The sequence below is a fragment of the Galeopterus variegatus genome, unplaced genomic scaffold (assembly GCF_000696425.1).
Source record: "Galeopterus variegatus unplaced genomic scaffold, G_variegatus-3.0.2 Scaffold1516, whole genome shotgun sequence".
Taxonomy (NCBI): Eukaryota; Metazoa; Chordata; class Mammalia; order Dermoptera; family Cynocephalidae; genus Galeopterus; species Galeopterus variegatus.
In genome coordinates this window covers 37,621-54,228 of record NW_007727627.1, presented here as the reverse complement: position 1 = coordinate 54,228, position 16,608 = coordinate 37,621, and the positions used below count along the sequence as shown (strand labels likewise).

Below are 16,608 nucleotides of genomic sequence, written 5' to 3'. Positions count from 1 at the left end.
GGGCCCCCCCCCCCCCCTTTAGAGTGAGGGACAGTAAAAAGGTGAGAGAGAAAAGAAGTGATAGGATCAGAACACAAATGTTGCCAGTCCTTACATGACAGCCGTGCAGCTGACAGTTCTCTAGGCTTTTCTCATGAGAACGAGCAGGTAGGCGTACCCTGCCCCAGAACACTGCCTTCGGCTGGAAATGCTGTCTGCCTCGTAGCTGCTCTGCAGAGGCGCCCCCACTCTCTGGCAGTAAACCCACTTTAAAGCCAAGTTAAATCTAATTTAAGGACACAAATTGAAAAAGCAGGTTTGTTTATTGCACTGTAGACTTATTAACTTACAAAAGCCATAAGCCTTGGTCTTTCTGTTTACAGATATAAAATGGAACTCTAAATGACGTTTAATGGGCTTCCCGGATCATGTTCCCTGGACAGATTTTTTTTTTTCCCCTTCAACAGTAAATTTCAAAATCAAAAGGACTGAAAAGAAGGGGGGAGTGCTTCCTGTCATAAATAGGATGGGTGGCATTCTTCAAAGCATTTTATAGCTTCCAACTGTGCATTATAATTTCAAAGTAGCTGAAAAGCATTGCAGGTTTTCAAAAGTGGTGCATTCATTCAGAAATATTTATCAAGCATGTACTGTGTGCTGGGCACTGAGACAGGGCCCGGAGATGGTCTAAAGGCCAGCAAGGCCCCTGCTGTCACCAAGCTTGCACGTTAGTGCAAATAAATACATCAAATCAGTGAAGAAGGAAAGAGCAGTATGAGCTGGAAAGGCTGTGAAAGCCAACTCTGTGACAGAGATGCTTGGGGACAGGGGGAGCTGATGGACTGGGCTGAAGAGATGAGTTAGGGGATGTGGGTCCACGGGTGTGCTACATGGGATGGGGCCACAGCAGGCATCCTCGTCCCTGCTGTTAAAAGGCGGAAGGCTATTGGGACACACTTGAGACTTTCTTTCTGCAGTATATGAACAGGAGGGAATGCCCTGCAGTTGCTTTTTAATGAAAATATGTGGGCTGTACCATGCTGGTGATTCCAGTAGTGGCAAGTGGAGAAGAGGAAAAACACTAGCATATCCGTATCAGTTGCTGCTGTTGTAAAGGTTACAAGTGAACTTGGCATGAGTGGCTGGAATTTCATATACACAGGGTTCTCTATTTGTGTGAACTTATCTATTTATAATTTATAACTGTTTAAAAGTAAAGCAAGGACAGCAGCCCCCAGGAGCCATACATGCTTTTGAAGCATGGTGCTGAGTGTGCCCCGCGTGAGCCCCGGCTCAGGGCTGTGGGGGGTGGGGGCAGCCGCTGTATTGGAGCTTAATGGTCTCATGTACTTTGTTGGTGGTAGAGTGGCTACCAGAACCAAGTTGGGGGAGTCGGCCAAGTGACTAGAACTAATCCGGTGTGTCTTATGCCTGTAGCAATGTTGGCTCAGCCTCTGGTGATTGCATTTATTTTTCAGGCATAAATACTCTTCCGTAAGACGTTGGTTTTCAAACTCCACTTCCAAGGAACCAGGATCCCACAAAGGAATTTACTATTTAATTTAAAAGTGTTTTCCTACCTGACATGAGGATTTAAATTGTTTGAAGAACCTAATTATATTCTTCCCTTTAATGTGCCTTTAAAGCATTTTTATAACAAGCTAAAAGAATTTTATACTTAAGAAAAGTTTGAAAACCACTTTGGGAAATTAGTCTACGAGATCATAAGCAGGCTGTGGGGAGTATTCCCGCATAAGAATTTTTATTTCTCTGTAGTAGCTTCGTGAAAACACTAAAATTGACGTTTAAAAAACAAAACAAAACTTACCACAGACGCACCCCATCCTTCTGGTGGCAGTCCCTCGGTGGGGGCGGGGTCTGCCATCTTCAAGCCATTACTTGGATTACTTGAGGATTGAATTTCTCTGTCATCAGATGTGGGTCTGACGTGCTGGCTTCTACTTGACTACAATTCATTCTTCCCACCCCAAATTCTAAGACCTGTCTGCACCCAGCCCTCTCTGAGTTCTGCTGCGGGCACTCCTGGGAGGGCATTGACATCTGTGCACTCAGTGCCTTTTGTTCGGGGGGCTTCAGGAACCTGGAGAGTTCTGGACTTCATTTCCAATGGTGTAATAGAATCTCTGTGTTAAAACCCACCTGTGCACTAAGTAAGGGCAACACTCACATCACTTTTTGTTTAAAGTGTCCCTTGAGCAGAAAACTTTGAAAAGTAGATTTTCAAAGTAATTTTTATTAGATCAAAGTATTCGAGGACCTGTATATCATGCAGGAGTCAACTTCATTGCACCGACGTGGGAAGAATCCAGAGACTCAGATTCTCCTTTTTCTTTGTCGCTGTCATATCCTTCATGGGCCAGGAGCCAGGTGCTCTGTGTGGATTACCGTACATCACCCTCCCCAGGGCCGTTGGTGAGGGACTACCCTCGCCCTCTTCGCCAGGCTCTGGACTGCGCCAGCCCTGCCACCTCCAGGCCCAGCTGCTTGTCTGCCGCCAGCTGTCTGCGCTGGCCACTCAGGAGGGAAGAGAGGAGCACGTTCTTGGCAGGCCAGGTGCCAGGCCCACATCTGTCAGGAAGCAGCCGGAACGGGGGCACAGGCGCTGTAGGTGCCCAGGACTCTGCGCCTCGCCACCAGGAGCAGCTCGGCGTCTTCTGGCTTCCCTTTCCCTGGTCCTGCGCTCCTTACTCTTCTGCTCGCCCGCCCTCCTCTCCCCCACACTTGCTCTCGCTGCCCTTTTCCTTGCTGCTTACATCTTGGTCTGGTCAAGGGGGTTGGTGGGATTTAGGGCTAAAACGTATGCTGACTCCCCGCTTTCAGAGGGTTCCTAGCATGATGTGGAATGACTTGAATTTTAATCGCTGTTCAGAAAGTTACCAAGTTTTTCAACTCTGACCGTTGAAGCACAGTGAAATGTGAGTGTTTAGAGTGTGGAGTTTGGTTTTGCAATGTGTGTACTCATACACCCAAGAAACATGAAAACCAAATGAACAGAATTGAGAAGCCATGGGAGGAAAAAATTAACAAAACTACATACAATTCAGAAATACAAGCAAAACCGCCATGAACAAAGTCAAAAAGACAAATTGACAAACTGGAGAAAATATTTGCAACTTAATCAGAGATAAGCTAATTTCCCTAATACTCAAAAACATCCAACAAATTAACTAGAAAAAGCCAATGATCCAATTGGAAAAAAACGGGGAAGGATGTGAACAGTTAAGTGGGAAGGATTTTATACGCATGGAAAAACTGCTCAACCTCACTCATAATAGAACATCCATGCTGCCCTGAAGTGACTGCTCCCAGGCTCCTTGTCCTCTGGCTTCCAGTGGGTCCCACTGGGGGGACTCTCCCAGGACTCTAGTGCTCTCTCTGTTCCAGAAGCAACCCCCCCGCCCCGCCCTTTGAGACCATTCTGTAATGACAGCTTCCACTGTGCCTGTAGTTCACTGGCCCTGGCTGCTGTCCCTAACCCTGCCCACAGCTTTGTAAATAGACCCTTTCTTAAGCCCTCCCTTTATTAAAAAACAGACTACCCGTATGGATACCTTTTCACTTATCAGAAGCTTAACCCAGTGGTGGAGACGGGGCAGGGAAGTGCAAACTCATATAGACTGTTGGCAGGAGTGCGGATGGCTGCACCCTCCTAGAAGGCACTCTGGCCGTCTGCGAGAATGAGGGTGTTCATGCTGTTTGATCCAGAAACTCCACATCTAGGAATTTAGCACACAGACCTAGGATGCGGTGAAAAACCTGGTGCTAGTCTCAGTCTTTACTGTTAACAAGCAGTGCCCACGTGTAAGGGCTGGTAAGAGATGGTGCAGCGGAACACCCTGCAGCTGTTTCAGCAAGGGATGGGGTGAGTCAAGATACTCTGTGACATGTGTGCTTTTCAGTCAGGGCACAGGTTAATGCAAGCCATGCTGTTATTTCTGTTAAGCAGGAGGGAAAGGAGAGAGAGGACTGTGTGTGAGACAAACTGGCACAGTGGCTGCCTCCACGACAGGGACTGAGGATGAGCCTCTGGGGGCCAGGATAGGCAGATAGACCTTCTTATAGTTACTTTGTATATTCATCTAGGGAAAGTTCTAGTGTGAAGAGGTGAGAAATAGAAGTTAATTTTTGTTTTGGGGGTGTGGCTGTTTATTGATCAGTCCAATTTGGTTGGGTCTAAAATGAAACAGTTGTATTTTTCTCCCATCTTTGCTCCCAGCTGGGCTTCATCCAGTCTCCCGGGAGCCATGGCCTTACCACCATTTAGCAAAGATGCCACAACTTTTCCCATCATCCGGTTTAAAATTTGGATCTCCTGCCTGAGTCTGGGCTTGTGGCCTGAGCAACCTACAGCTGGGAGAGGGTCTGTTCCGTGTTCCTCTCTGACCTCCAGAGCAGTCCCTTCCTGCTTCCTCCAGGCTTAGGAGAAGACAAGAGGGACAGACACAGTGTTTCTCTGGCAGGAGTAGCTGCTCCACTGGTGGGACAGCCCTCTGGAGCAGGTGGCCTCAGTTTGCTCTCCCCAGGAGTCCAAGTCATCTGTTCCTCCAGCCCAGGGGAACAGGAAGGGCCTCCAGCCTCTGGTTTCCTAAGTACAAGATGGCATGGTGCATTGGGGCTCTGAGTGAGCTCCTGGCCGGCTTCCAGCACTCCCCTCGGCAAGAGAGGGCCCTGGAAGAATAAAGTTCTTCCTAGTCTTGGAGGGAGGCCTCTGTCCCCCCACCCAGGTGCTGTGGGAGGAAGCTCGGGACCAGAGAGGTGGTGGCGTGCCTGCTGGGTGCAGGTGTCATCCCAGGTATATGCAGGGTGCCTGTTGCTTATTGTTAACCTGACGGGAAGTTAAGGAAAGGTTGACAACCACCCCATTAATTATTTAATTATGAGCAATCAGGATAGACAGCTTCTTCTCGAAGACCTGCTTCTGAATGCTCTGTGGCTCCACTCCCCAGTGGTTTCCTGCCATCACCAGTGTGGAGGGGTCTGGGTCCAGGTAGGGAGTGGCCTCTTCCAGGTTTAGAATGACAAAGAACAGTCATTGTGCAGTGTGGTCAGGTCACACAGTACAGGTCACCAGAGCACTTTGATGCTGACAGCGCTCATGCGTGTGTGCTTCTAATTGAAAGCTGGCACAAGTGTTAGTCCCATTTTGCACTTGAGAGAAGTGAGGCTCATCCCGGGGTCCTAGCTCCTTGGCTGTCCACTCTGTCCATGTGTCATCATCCCACCAGACCCCCTTCTCCTAGCCATGGGGAGCTGGCACCCGTTTTCACAAACTCACAAACAAAAGATGCCTCTGCTGTGTGCAGATGTGGCTGGTGGTGTGTGAGGCACACTGAGGTTGGGAGAGAGACGAGGACCAGAGGCCTCTGGCCAAGGAGGGCTGGTTGGGTTCTCTTCTGCTCTGCACACTGGGGGCAGGGTCCCCCCATGGGCGGCTTCCTCCGACTGGATCATTGTCACAGCTGGCTTCTTGAGCTCGGCTCACTTGTTCTTTCTGCTCAGGATATTTCAGGAGTTTCCTTCCCTTTTATGGTCTGCTGTTCATTTCTCCTGGCCGTACAGGAAAGAACAGTTTGTTGAAGACAGAAAGCTCCGCGGTCCTGACCTGTTCCCCTTGCACTGTGGAGGTCCCTGGCCATCAGCTCTTTTCCCTGAGCCTCTCGATTCCTCAGTGGATGGAAAGACATGCTGGGATCCTGCTGCAGAAGTTCAAAGGGCCTGGCTGCCTGTGGGCAAAGGGCAGCAGGATTCCTGAGTTAGCCCCTGGTCTCAGTGTGCACTATAGCCTCGGGGAAAGATTCTGTGCAAAATATTTGTTTCTTACCTTCATTCTGGATGGTTTGTGTGTAATTTTAGTTTATAGTACGTTAAAGGAGAGATCCAGCTGGGTCAGTGGATAATGATGTAATTTACAGGGGCCCTAGACAAAATGTTGAAATTGCTTATGTTTTCTTACTGCCCTAAATTGTATTACTGTGAAGTGTTTCCCTCTTTCAAAGGCAGTGAAAATAAGGATTGACACGAGGAGGCTTTTTAAAAAGGCACATAGTCACTTCCGTGTATGGCTAATGTTGAGCCAGTAAACTAGTGTAAAGTGGTGGACTGCTCACTGGGTATCCTTGAGAGGGCTTCGATGCAGTGGAAAAAGACATGGCACTGGATTCTCAGAAGCAGATTCGGATAGAATCTCCTTGTAAAGAATGTGCCTGAAGAAGCCTCAAGAAATGCTACCTGCGCCTGGCTGCAGGGAACACCCTGGCCCGCCGGCCCCACCTCTATCTGCAGACGGCAGCCAGCCAGTGCTGGACCAGCCTCTTCTAGTAGTGTCTGTGGATTGGGAGTTTTCTGGCAAATTCCTGCAGGTAAACCTTTGTAAAGTGAATCTTTTAAAAGAATGGCACGTACGTGTAGCTTTAGTTTCAGTACACAGTGCAAACCTACAGTGCTCTCACGGACATGCTGCAGGAACAACCCACCTCGAGGGCGTCCTGCTCGCTCCAGCCCTGAAACCACAGAAGCACTTAAGAGAGCAGCGTCTTCCCCTTCCCATGCTTGTTACAGTCAGCAGCATTGAGCCAAGGCGACCATTACAGGGACATTAAGGGGTCGTGGCTTTTAAGGGAAACTTCACTGATAGCATGCTGCAGGGAGGGGCACCGGCAGTCTGGACGGTGTACAAGTGCCGAATTTCCCAGTTCCTGTCTGCGTTTATGCTGTCTGCAAAATCCTGTTTGAAAGAGCGAAACACCTAACTGAAACATGAGCTTTCCCCCTAAAGTTGACGAACAGCCCTCCTAATTAAGAATGTGGTTCCATTCTTTAAAAAAGAATGAACTTAAACTACGGTGAAATTCAAAAGTGTCAGCAATGCTGGTATACTTCAGAGTAACTTTTTATAACATGATATAATAATAACATTTATAATACAACATAATATTTTTAATAATACTCTTTGTCATTGAACTAATGAGACTAAGCAATCCTACCAGTTTGTTGCTTACTGGATTTTCTCTTGTTTCTTAAGGTTCGCCATCGGTGGTGTGAACTCATTGTTAAGCACAAGTACACAAAAGCATATAAACACGTGGAGAGATTCCTGCAGGAGGATCAGGTCAGTTTCATTTTTCAGCAGGTGGAGATTCTATAAATGCTGTCCCCTGGCTGAAGGTGCAGTTCATACAGGGACCCAGGTTCTTGACATCTCTTTGATAACGAATATTTTAAATGTTTTTGAAAGACTAAGGACTAAGGATGATCTTACGTAACACTTGGACTTTTGAGCTGTTTTTCCATCTGTCTTAGTTCCCTTTTGTAGTAGTCCATTTTTGTTGCTTATAACAAAATACCTGGAACTGGGTGACTTAGAAGAAAATGAAATTTATTGCTTACAGTTTCAGAGGCTCAGAAGTGCAAAATCCAGGGAGCACAGCTGGTGAGGGTCTTGGTGACGCAGGGTATCACATTGTGAAAGTGGTGGAGCAGAGGGAGAGAGAGACGGACTCTCCTCTTCTTTAAAAGCCCTCAGAACCACACCCCTGACCACCGTTTTTAATCCATTCACTACTGCACAGTCCTACAATCCAATCACCTCTTTAAGGCCCCACCTTTCAACTACCATAATAGGATTTCTCACCCTCTTAACAGTCACAGTGGGGGCCAAGTTTCTAATATGTAAAACTTGGGGGATACAAGTCAAGCTTCTTGAGTTTTGGGGGGACATAATTCAATCCACTACACCTTTAAAGCACTGAGTTACGAATCTTAAAAGTGCCCTTGGTTCCACAACTGGCTGTGGACACAGCATCATCAAATGAAGCTGCTCAGGCTTCACAGAGTCTCCAGAATCCCTCAGGCCAAGCTTGTGGCTTAGTGTAGTGCCCTGTTATCTGTCCCTGTTTCCAGTGGCCCTAACTTGGAGGACATGTGAAGGTTAGACCGGGGGAGCCCCGGCTGGCTGGAGCAGTCTCATGCTGTATCTGCACCTGCCATGCCAGGCCGATCCCTGAGCTGCGTTTCTTTCCTGCCAGAACTTTCCTCACTATTCACCAGGAAAGGCAGCCACCTTCCTAGGATCCCACAGGAAGTGTGTGTGTGTGTGTGTGTGTGTGTGTGTGAGAGAGAGAGAGAGAGAGAGAGAGAGACTGGCTGTATTTGGAGACATCCCTGTTGGCCGTCTCTGATGTTTATAGTACACGTGACATGTCGTGCCCTCCTGTACGCCTGCCTGCCTCCCCACCAGAGTGTGCCTCTGAACACACTGTCTGCCCAGCACTGTGGGGTGGAGGCGGGGTGGGACAGACAAAGGGACTTTTGATGGGTTCTCAATATGGGGGCAGCCAACCAGTGAGGGCTCCTTATTCCCACAAAGAAAAGCGCATGACTTTGTACCAGAAGAAATGTCACATTTGCACAGTAGAGTAAGAGGTGTTTGGAAGAAGATGGGAGTATAAAAAGGAAAAAGTGTAAGAGCAACTTGAGGTCTGTTCTGAAGACCAGAATTCATCGCTGTGTGTTTAGAACCATGATCTTTGCCAAGGAAGCATCACTGCATCTCAGCTTTGTTGGGAAGGCACTTTTGAACCCCTAACTACTGAGTTTTATCCTGTGCTGTCTTTGAGATTCTTCTTTTAATTAGCTCCAGCAGAGTGTAATCTGTGGCATAACTAAGCTCGGAACAAGAGAGCAAGCAGAACCAAAGGGACCCTTTGGTCTTCCAGAACATAAGGGTCTGTTTTAAAAATGTAGGGGAAGTGTGAGTGTGAGTGTTAGCAGCATTGTTCTCAAAACAGAAGGCCAGTGTCTGCTGCAGTTGTGGGCTGGCTAGGGGAGAGTGACAGGCTGGGCTGAAGGGACAGGTGGCCTCCAGGGTGGCATGGCGAGCCTCCTGCCTGCGCTGCTGCGTGCCGTGGTCATTCCTCAGTGGACGATGGACTTATTTAATGAGCTCGTCCACCTGCTCCTCAGACACTTCTTCCCGGGAAGGAGTTCCATGTGTGGCAGCAGCCGCTCATGTCTTCCATAGTGGTCATTATGGGAACTCTCTGTCTCTGTGCAGAGCATTCCTGACACAGCACTGTGGGAATGAAAGCTCGTCATCACTGCCCCAGTGAAGTCACCAGAGTCTGGTGAAAGAATTGATTGCTAAAAATTCCTTGAGTTTTGATAAGAACAAAGAGGACACAGGAATAGAAATCTGCAGATTCCAGAAGTACAGCTACCCAACTATCCATATTCTTTCTAGAGTCTTTGTAATTTCTAGACCAGCAAGCTTACGTGAAGTAAGCCCAGACAGTGTGCATGCGTGTAACTCCTTTTCTAATGCTCTCTGGCCTCTGCCCTACAGGCCATGGGCACATACCTCTATGGGGAGCTGATGGTGGGTGAGGACCGCAGACAGCAGCAGCTTGCCCGAAGATGCTTTGAGCTTGTGAAGGAGCAGATGGACAGAACCTCAGCTGAGGTGGTGGCCGAGATGCTATTTTAAAGAGGTGATTCTCTCCCTTTACTTTCTTTATTGTTTGGTTCTAACCAGGTATTCCTTTTGGGAGGTAAATAAATCAATAAGCCAAATGGTGGGCCCAGGCCACCCACAAGGGTCTGCTCCCCCTTCGTTGGCCAGGTGGCTTTGGAGAGCGGGCAGTGGAGTGCCTAGGGCGGTGTGAGGCCGGGGCCCGGGGCGCCTCATCTGGCTGGAGTGTGTTGGAAGGCAGAGGCTGTCCACTTAAAGGCACAAGGGCTCTAGCCACATTGGGTTTGTAGTTTACAGGAACGACGGCTGTAGAGAGCATCATGAGCAGGTTTGGAGGTGCAATGGGAAGCCCAGTGGGAGCACAGATCCACGGTCCTCAAGGTCGGGCTGTGGCAGGAGTGGGACTCTGAATCCCAGCTTCTGCACTCACAAGTTTCCTCCCCTGGTTCATGCACGCACCGGCACTTCCTCGGGTTGTCGTGCCCGACCCTCGAGGCTGGCAGGAGGTCCCCCCAGCCACGTGCACCACAGGCTTGCTCTGTGACCATGTGTCCTGACGACAGGCCTTATCTTTCAACCCACTGTGTTGGGGCAGAGTTTCTCCCTGTCTTATATGAGACTCGAGAGCCTTAGATTATTTAAATTGCTTCCTCTGTTAATTGTACCTGGAATTGACCTGTGATATTTACTTCCCAGCAGTTAAGTTTTAAATGTGGGTTTCTACACTGTTAAAGTAATTTAGCAGTGATACATAAAGTTTTACAAGTAGAACTGTAGGAATTATAAATGTATTTTTTTCTCTAACAATCATAATTTCTGTCTTCTCAGTTTTTCTTCAAGGTTTTACATGAGATAATAGAGTATGTCTAATTTTGCAACCTTTTTTTTAAACAGTATATCTCAAGCACTTTCCATGTTGTTATATCGCTTCTCTATAAATATAATGTTTAATGGATATTTAATATTTTGTGTTGATATTGGTAACCCATTGTTGGACATTTAGTTTGCTTCTAATGTTTTGCTGTTATAAAAACCATTTATGCCTAATATGTTTAAAGGATCTTATTTATTTGAAAGAATTCTGATACTGAAGAGGAGTTTTCTGCAGTGTGGCCACATTCTTGCAGCAGCAGGTCGCGGAAGAAGGGTGTCTTGTGCTGCAGCAGCAGATGCCCCAGGCGCCTGCTGTCCCCTCCTGATACTGAAGAGGAGTTTTCTGCAGTGTGGCCACATTCTTGCAGCAGCAGGTCGCGGAAGGAGGGTGTCTTGTGCTGCAGCAGCAGATGCCCCAGGCGCCTGCTGTCCCCTAAGGTGGCTGCACACTGGCTGGGGCAAAAAGGGCAGCAGTCGCCCGTTGTCCCGCAGCCAGCCTCATACAGTAGTCGGTATAAATCACGTTTCCCTTTAGATTTCTAATTTCATGGGGAATTTGTGTGATTTGAAGTGTGTGAACTCTAAGCCCACCGTGCATTCTCCTGTCCCCTTTGTTCTAAATCCTGGAGAACCACAGCGGGTCTCACGGCTGTCACGACTCTTCACTGTCATCTTTTTGCCATTTCCTTGCCTCCCCTCTGCCATCTTCGTCCTGTCCCTTTCGTCCTAGACGAATGCTGGGGCCGCGAGCACCCCTCCCCGCCAGGACTGAACAGTGAGGGCTGCTCCTGTCCCAGCTTCCAGCAGGGAGACCCTTCCCAACTGAGAGAGGCCCCTACAGAGTGCCAGACCATTCAGTGTCCATCCATGGTGGGAGACATCTTGTCCTAAGGGTTAAGGGCAGTAACTACAAGCAAGAACCGCCTTCTTGGAGAACCTGCCACGTGGCTGGTCAGTGCGCTTTCATCTCGTGTTAGTTACAAAGCTGCACTGACATTTTATGGTTGCCTGTGAGTCCTTTTGATTTCAAAAATCACACTTTTACAATGTCAACTAAACGCACAACAAGGTCAACCCCTTGCTAGTATAGCAGGCACGGAGACCGTGTCATCGCCGTGGAAGCTGGTGCCTGTGGACAGGTGCGTGGGGCACAGTGCTGCGCTCCAGTGCTCTGGCTGCTTGGGTTCCTGGCATGCTGATTTGTGACTTAAGATTAAAATCACATTGCCAGGGATTACCACGCAACCACGACCTTGGCTGCTCCTCCAGAAACCATAGTTGCTCTCTCCCTGCAGTTCGGAGAACAGAGGCATCTTGTAGCTCTTCTTTGGAAACAAAAGAAGCCAACAGCCACAGAAGATGCTCACCGGCCCATTCGTTACGCCCACGACCTTGGCTGCTCCTCCAGAAACCATAGTTGCTCTCTCCCTGCAGTTCGGAGAACAGACGCATCTTGTAGCTCTTCTTTGGAAACAAAAGAAGCCAACAGCCACAGAAGATGCTCACCGGCCCATTCGTTACGCCCCGCGACGGCCTCTCTGGCGCGGTGCAGAGCTTAGCTGATTGGTGAACAGTGACTGGTTTCCGCTTTGTTCACAGTGGCTAAGTTCTGCACCCGAAGAGAAGGTGAGATGGGCAGAGCTGGGTGCGAGTGCAGCGCTGCAGGAGCCCGGACGCGCCTCCTGTGCAGAGCGCCGGCACGCAGCCGCCGTCCTCCAGGCGGGCCACAGACACGCATGCTCCCTAGTCAGGCAGCTGCCTGAAAGGGCAGATGTATGGACGGGGGCAAAAACTTCCTACAGCAAACGCCTCGCAGAAGTCGCGTGGAACCTGTGGTGGCTGGTTGCGCGGGAGGAGGGTGCGTCCTTGCTGTCTGTCCCGAGCGCGGTGAACTGTCTCTTGTGTTTGCAGCGCAGGTCTGTGTCTTCTGCGGCACCAGCGCCCTGCTGAGGAAGTGTCTCCGGCTGTCGATTGGACCCGCCCTCCGGTGCCTACTGAGCTGATATCAGTTCTCATTTTACACACTGGCTCAGTTCAGCAGGAACAGGAGTCGAGCCCTTGAGCAAAGCCTTCCCGTTTGTAAGTGCCGAGGCTCCCTCCAAGACACCTGCGGTCCGGCAGCAGGCCCGGCAGCCGTGTCCACCTGTGTGCGCTCCTGCGACCGGAGCCCATCCACATGGAGGGCAGCGCCCCCTCTCACAGGCAGGCTGCGGTGTGTGCCCCACGCATGTGTGACCGAGGCAGGGCCCACTTCTCACATGCGGAGAGTTTAGACTTTCCAAAAGCCAGGAGAGCAAAGCTGCTGTGAAGCGGGCTCCCTTTCCAGTGTCTGTCTTGTCGGTGGCACCTAAGGTGTGGCGGGCTGAGTTTCTTGGCCATGTGCAAGCCAAGTGAATGGCACAGGCTCAGCTGGGAAGCCCGCTCCTGGGGTTGCAAGGTGGGGCCCGGGTCTCACCCTGTCCTCTGATGGAAGTCCTCTCTCCAAAGCGGAAAGCAAAGGCGCACAAAGGCGCTCATTTACAAGAATTCCTACGTTGTGGCCAGGCAGTAAATTTTATTGCTGTTTCCTTTGCAGGAAAGATCAGGAGAGCTTGTCTTTCATATGTCTCCTCCTAGCCCTGGTGGGACCAAGGATCACAGTGACCCTGGACATCAAAGGAAGGATTGTGTGGCTGCTAAAGCCATCAGCCAGCAGCAGTGTTCTCGCCTCGGTGCTTCTCTTTCCCAGAGGCTGGTCTCAGCCAGGCACATAAAAAGGCAAATGCTCATAAACACAGCCTCCCTCACGGGGCTGCGCGGCTGCCTTTGTCCCCACCCTGGCTGTGCCGCCTTCCGATACCAGATGAGTCAGAGCTCTTCTGTGACTGCAAGGCAGTTCTTCCACACAAGTGACAAGAGGTACCTCAGGCACGTTGAAAAACCAGCTGGAGACGTGAGCATGTGGCTGCACATGGATATTTCTGTAATTCCAGAAAGTCACATAGCTTCTGTAGACTGGGACAGGTGAACGCCATGTGATGTCCTCCTCTGGGTCATTTTCAAAACATTCTGCAGAATTATTTTGATTGATATGTCCAATATTCAGATTTCTCCAAAATTTTAGTACCTGTTTGTAAAAGTGTGTGGCATAAGAATATTAATAATAAAATGTAATGGATTTGGTTTTTTGTATTCCTGTTTGCTTCTGAATTTGGTATTTTTTGAAAATTATGATAAAAGAAAACACGTATAAGGGATTTTTCACACTCTGGTATTCTTTCCCACCTCACTGGTTTCTTTGTAGTTTTCAAGGTACTGTTGATATTCTTAGAACCTGAAATAGAAGTGATTCCTTGGAAGTAAAAGGCACAGCTCAGTCTGCATGTGGGACACTCTGTCTTCTAAAATGTACAGTCTCAGGCACCAGTAGAGTCTGGTGAGGTCATTTCCTCCCACAACTGGTTTGAAGGTTGGTTTGGTTTTTTTAAAGCTGGAAACTAAGCTTCGGGGTTACCGTTCAGGGGAAGGGTGGTGTAGACACCCGGAGAAGGGCCGTGGGCGGTGCAGTCCGCCTGCCTGCGGGGGAGCCTTGGGGCTGTCTGCACCGGGAGCGTGCCCTCCAGAGGCCCTAGGGACCTGCTGTGTTGGTGGAAGAGTCCACGTGTGGTTGGTAGATTTGGAGTCTAAAGAAACGCAGCCCTCGGGAAGACTGAGTGTGAACGACGCCTTCTCCCCGGCTCTTGTGAGCAGGTCTGGCTCGCTATGTGGTGGAGCAGGCCCTGGAGCCCAGGCCGTCACTGCACCCAGGCCTCCGCTGTGTGGACACGCTGGGCACCTTGGGAGCTGCGGGCCGCTCAGGCCCAGTGGTTTGATTGGGTTTTGTTTTTCCAGAAAGTTAAAGCTGTGCTCTGTCTCTAGAAAACACTAGGGCAGAGCCAAGCTGCTGAGCAGCTGGGATTTTGCACAAAAGCCACCAGTGACCTTGCTCGTGGGGCTCCCAGAGGCTGTCTTCTGCTCTGATCGCCCGGGCCCTGGCTGCAGGCAGCATTACCATGGCGGGGGCTCAGCGGAACTGGGCACCCAGCTCACAGCTTTGGCCCGGAGCCTGTGGGTAGTGTTGGCCTTCAGGCACAGGAGCACCCTGCCTAGGCTAGGTGGTGTCCCCAGGTCGGGGAAGCCAAGGTGGCCTAGGGCGCCAGGTCTGGGCAGCAGGCTCTCTGCAGCAACCCCGCTTCCCCGAAGTCCTGCTGCTCGGGCTTCCCTGGCTTCTCCTTCCTCCCTTGTCTCCTCTGCCAGCATCTCCTGAGAGAAGCTTTAGAGAGCCTGTGGCCGGGGCCTGGCAGAGAGGCCTCTAGATTCCAGAAGAGTGGCCAGTCAGGCTCTCTTGGGGTTAATAAGGAGATAGATAAGACCAGCACTTTCTATCTCTAAAAATTCATCTGACTTAAAAGAAAGAAGCAAACAAAATCACATTGGTAAGTAGCTTTGTGGAAGGCGGGTGAGTGATAGGATTTGAGCTAGAAAGCACATGTCCCAGCAAGTTGCTTTATCAACATGATTGTGACACCCTCGGAGGGACATGTTGGTTGGAGCAGGAGTGTTTGCGGAAGACACAGTGATCCTGGGTGTGCCCAGGAACCCGAGAGCCTGCTGCAGATCGCGCCTGGGCAGATGTAACTAAGTGACAGGCAGGATTTGAACATGGGTCCACGTGGCTCGGGGTTTTCTCCACACCACAGTACTTCTCAGGGCGTGGACCACTGGTTTAGTAACAAACATGCACCGAGGCCTCAGTTTCCCAGTGCTCCTCGGAGACACCTGTCTTGTCACTTAGCTGACATTCAAGAAGGCTGTGTGGGTATTCTCTCCTCCTGATACAATCTGATGGAAGGGTGGACCTGTGCGACGGGGGGGTAGATGTGAGGCTGTGTCCATGGGGGGCGGCTGAGTTCTCTCCTTGCCAGGTGCCTAGAGTCAGGGGCCCTTTGGAAGGGCAGCTGCAGCCCACCAGCAGCATGGCGCTACCCACCTGTCCCCTGGGCAGCCAGTCAGGCATAGAACTGTCAGTGTTTTAACTGCTGGGTTTGCCAGGTTTGCTTTAAAAAGTGAGAACAAGCAGTCTTGTTCTTTGAGCAAGGTGATGGGTTAATTGCCAAGCAAGGTCCTCCTCTGGGAGAACAAAGGACTGGGCCTGCGCCTTTCCCTTCCCCTGTGGCCTGTGGTATGGAGCCCCCTCCCTCCCCTTGCGGGCACCCAGCTTCAGAACAGCAGAGCAGCCTAGACCAGGCCTTTCTTCTCCCAGGCCCAGAGGCCACGGCTGCTTCCAGCATGTGTAGAAATAGGATCCTGCCCAACTCACCTTTGGAGAGGTGAGGTGGCCGGGGTCCCTCCCACGGGAGGAGGAAATGGCAGGGACCCCACCCCCACAGGCCAGCCCCAGCCCCACAGCACCCTGGTTTGCTGAGGGGCTGAGGCTAGGGCAGGAGCAGGTGCAGGAACCTCAGAAGTTGTCCCGCCCCTGGCTGCGGGGCTCTGGGCAGCAGCAGGGCAGGAGCAGCCCTGGAATTCTGGCAGGAAGGCGGGTGGGGAGGGGGTGGGGAAGAAACAGAAGAACTCAGTCTCTTTAAGATTAAAGGATTTTAAAGCATTTATTTTTATTGGAATTTCAAAACAAAACATTGAAATAATCGTCTACATCCCAAGCAAGATAAGCCTTGCTTGCGGTACAGAGGTGTCTCAGAGTGCCCCAAGTATAAACAACACACTTAAAGTGTCCCTGTACGATGCCAGGAAAAGCCCTAGGAGGACGTGTTCCAGGCACACTCCAGTTCGCTCTCCCGACCTTCTCTATTCAGCCTGGACACCCGGCAGAGCCCTGGCAGAGAGGGAGGGAGGCTGTGCAGGGCCCTCTACTTGCACACAGCCAGTGGCTGCCCCTACAGTTGGCCCCACCAAAGGCCACTAACCCACCGACCAACTGAAAGCAAAGCTGAGTGATGTATTTTCAAGGGACATTGTGTTTAGAGTGGCCTGCACTAGGCCAACTACCTCATCCAACTGACGGAGCCAGCCAGGCTGGAGGACCTGGACGGGTGGTCAGTGGTGAGTGGGTGCTGTGATGGAGCAAGGCGTCTGCCCAGCGCGTCTCCTTCCAAACAGAACTCTGGGTGCCCAGGCCCCTGGCCTCAGCCGGCCGGCCTCCCTGGAACAGTGGGGTCCATCACATCCCATTCCCAAAAAGGAGGAGAGGGTGCTGTCCCTAGTACTTTGCCAGCAGCTGACATTAACAT

At 50.5% G+C, this 16,608-nt stretch overlaps 1 protein-coding gene across 1 annotated transcript in view; it reads left to right on the top strand.

The window, feature by feature from the left end:
- LOC103594258 (chromosome unknown open reading frame, human C9orf3) overlaps positions 1–13,510 on the top strand; it is a 276,533-nt gene extending 263,023 nt beyond the window's left edge. The window contains exons 14-16 of the mRNA XM_008577458.1: positions 7,022–7,108; positions 9,341–9,485; positions 12,915–13,510. Coding sequence (XP_008575680.1) covers positions 7,022–7,108; positions 9,341–9,481 — 228 coding nt within the window. The 3' untranslated portion in view covers positions 9,482–9,485; positions 12,915–13,510. The remainder of the gene's footprint in view (positions 1–7,021; positions 7,109–9,340; positions 9,486–12,914) is intronic.
- Positions 13,511–16,608: the final 3,098 nt, after the last annotated feature.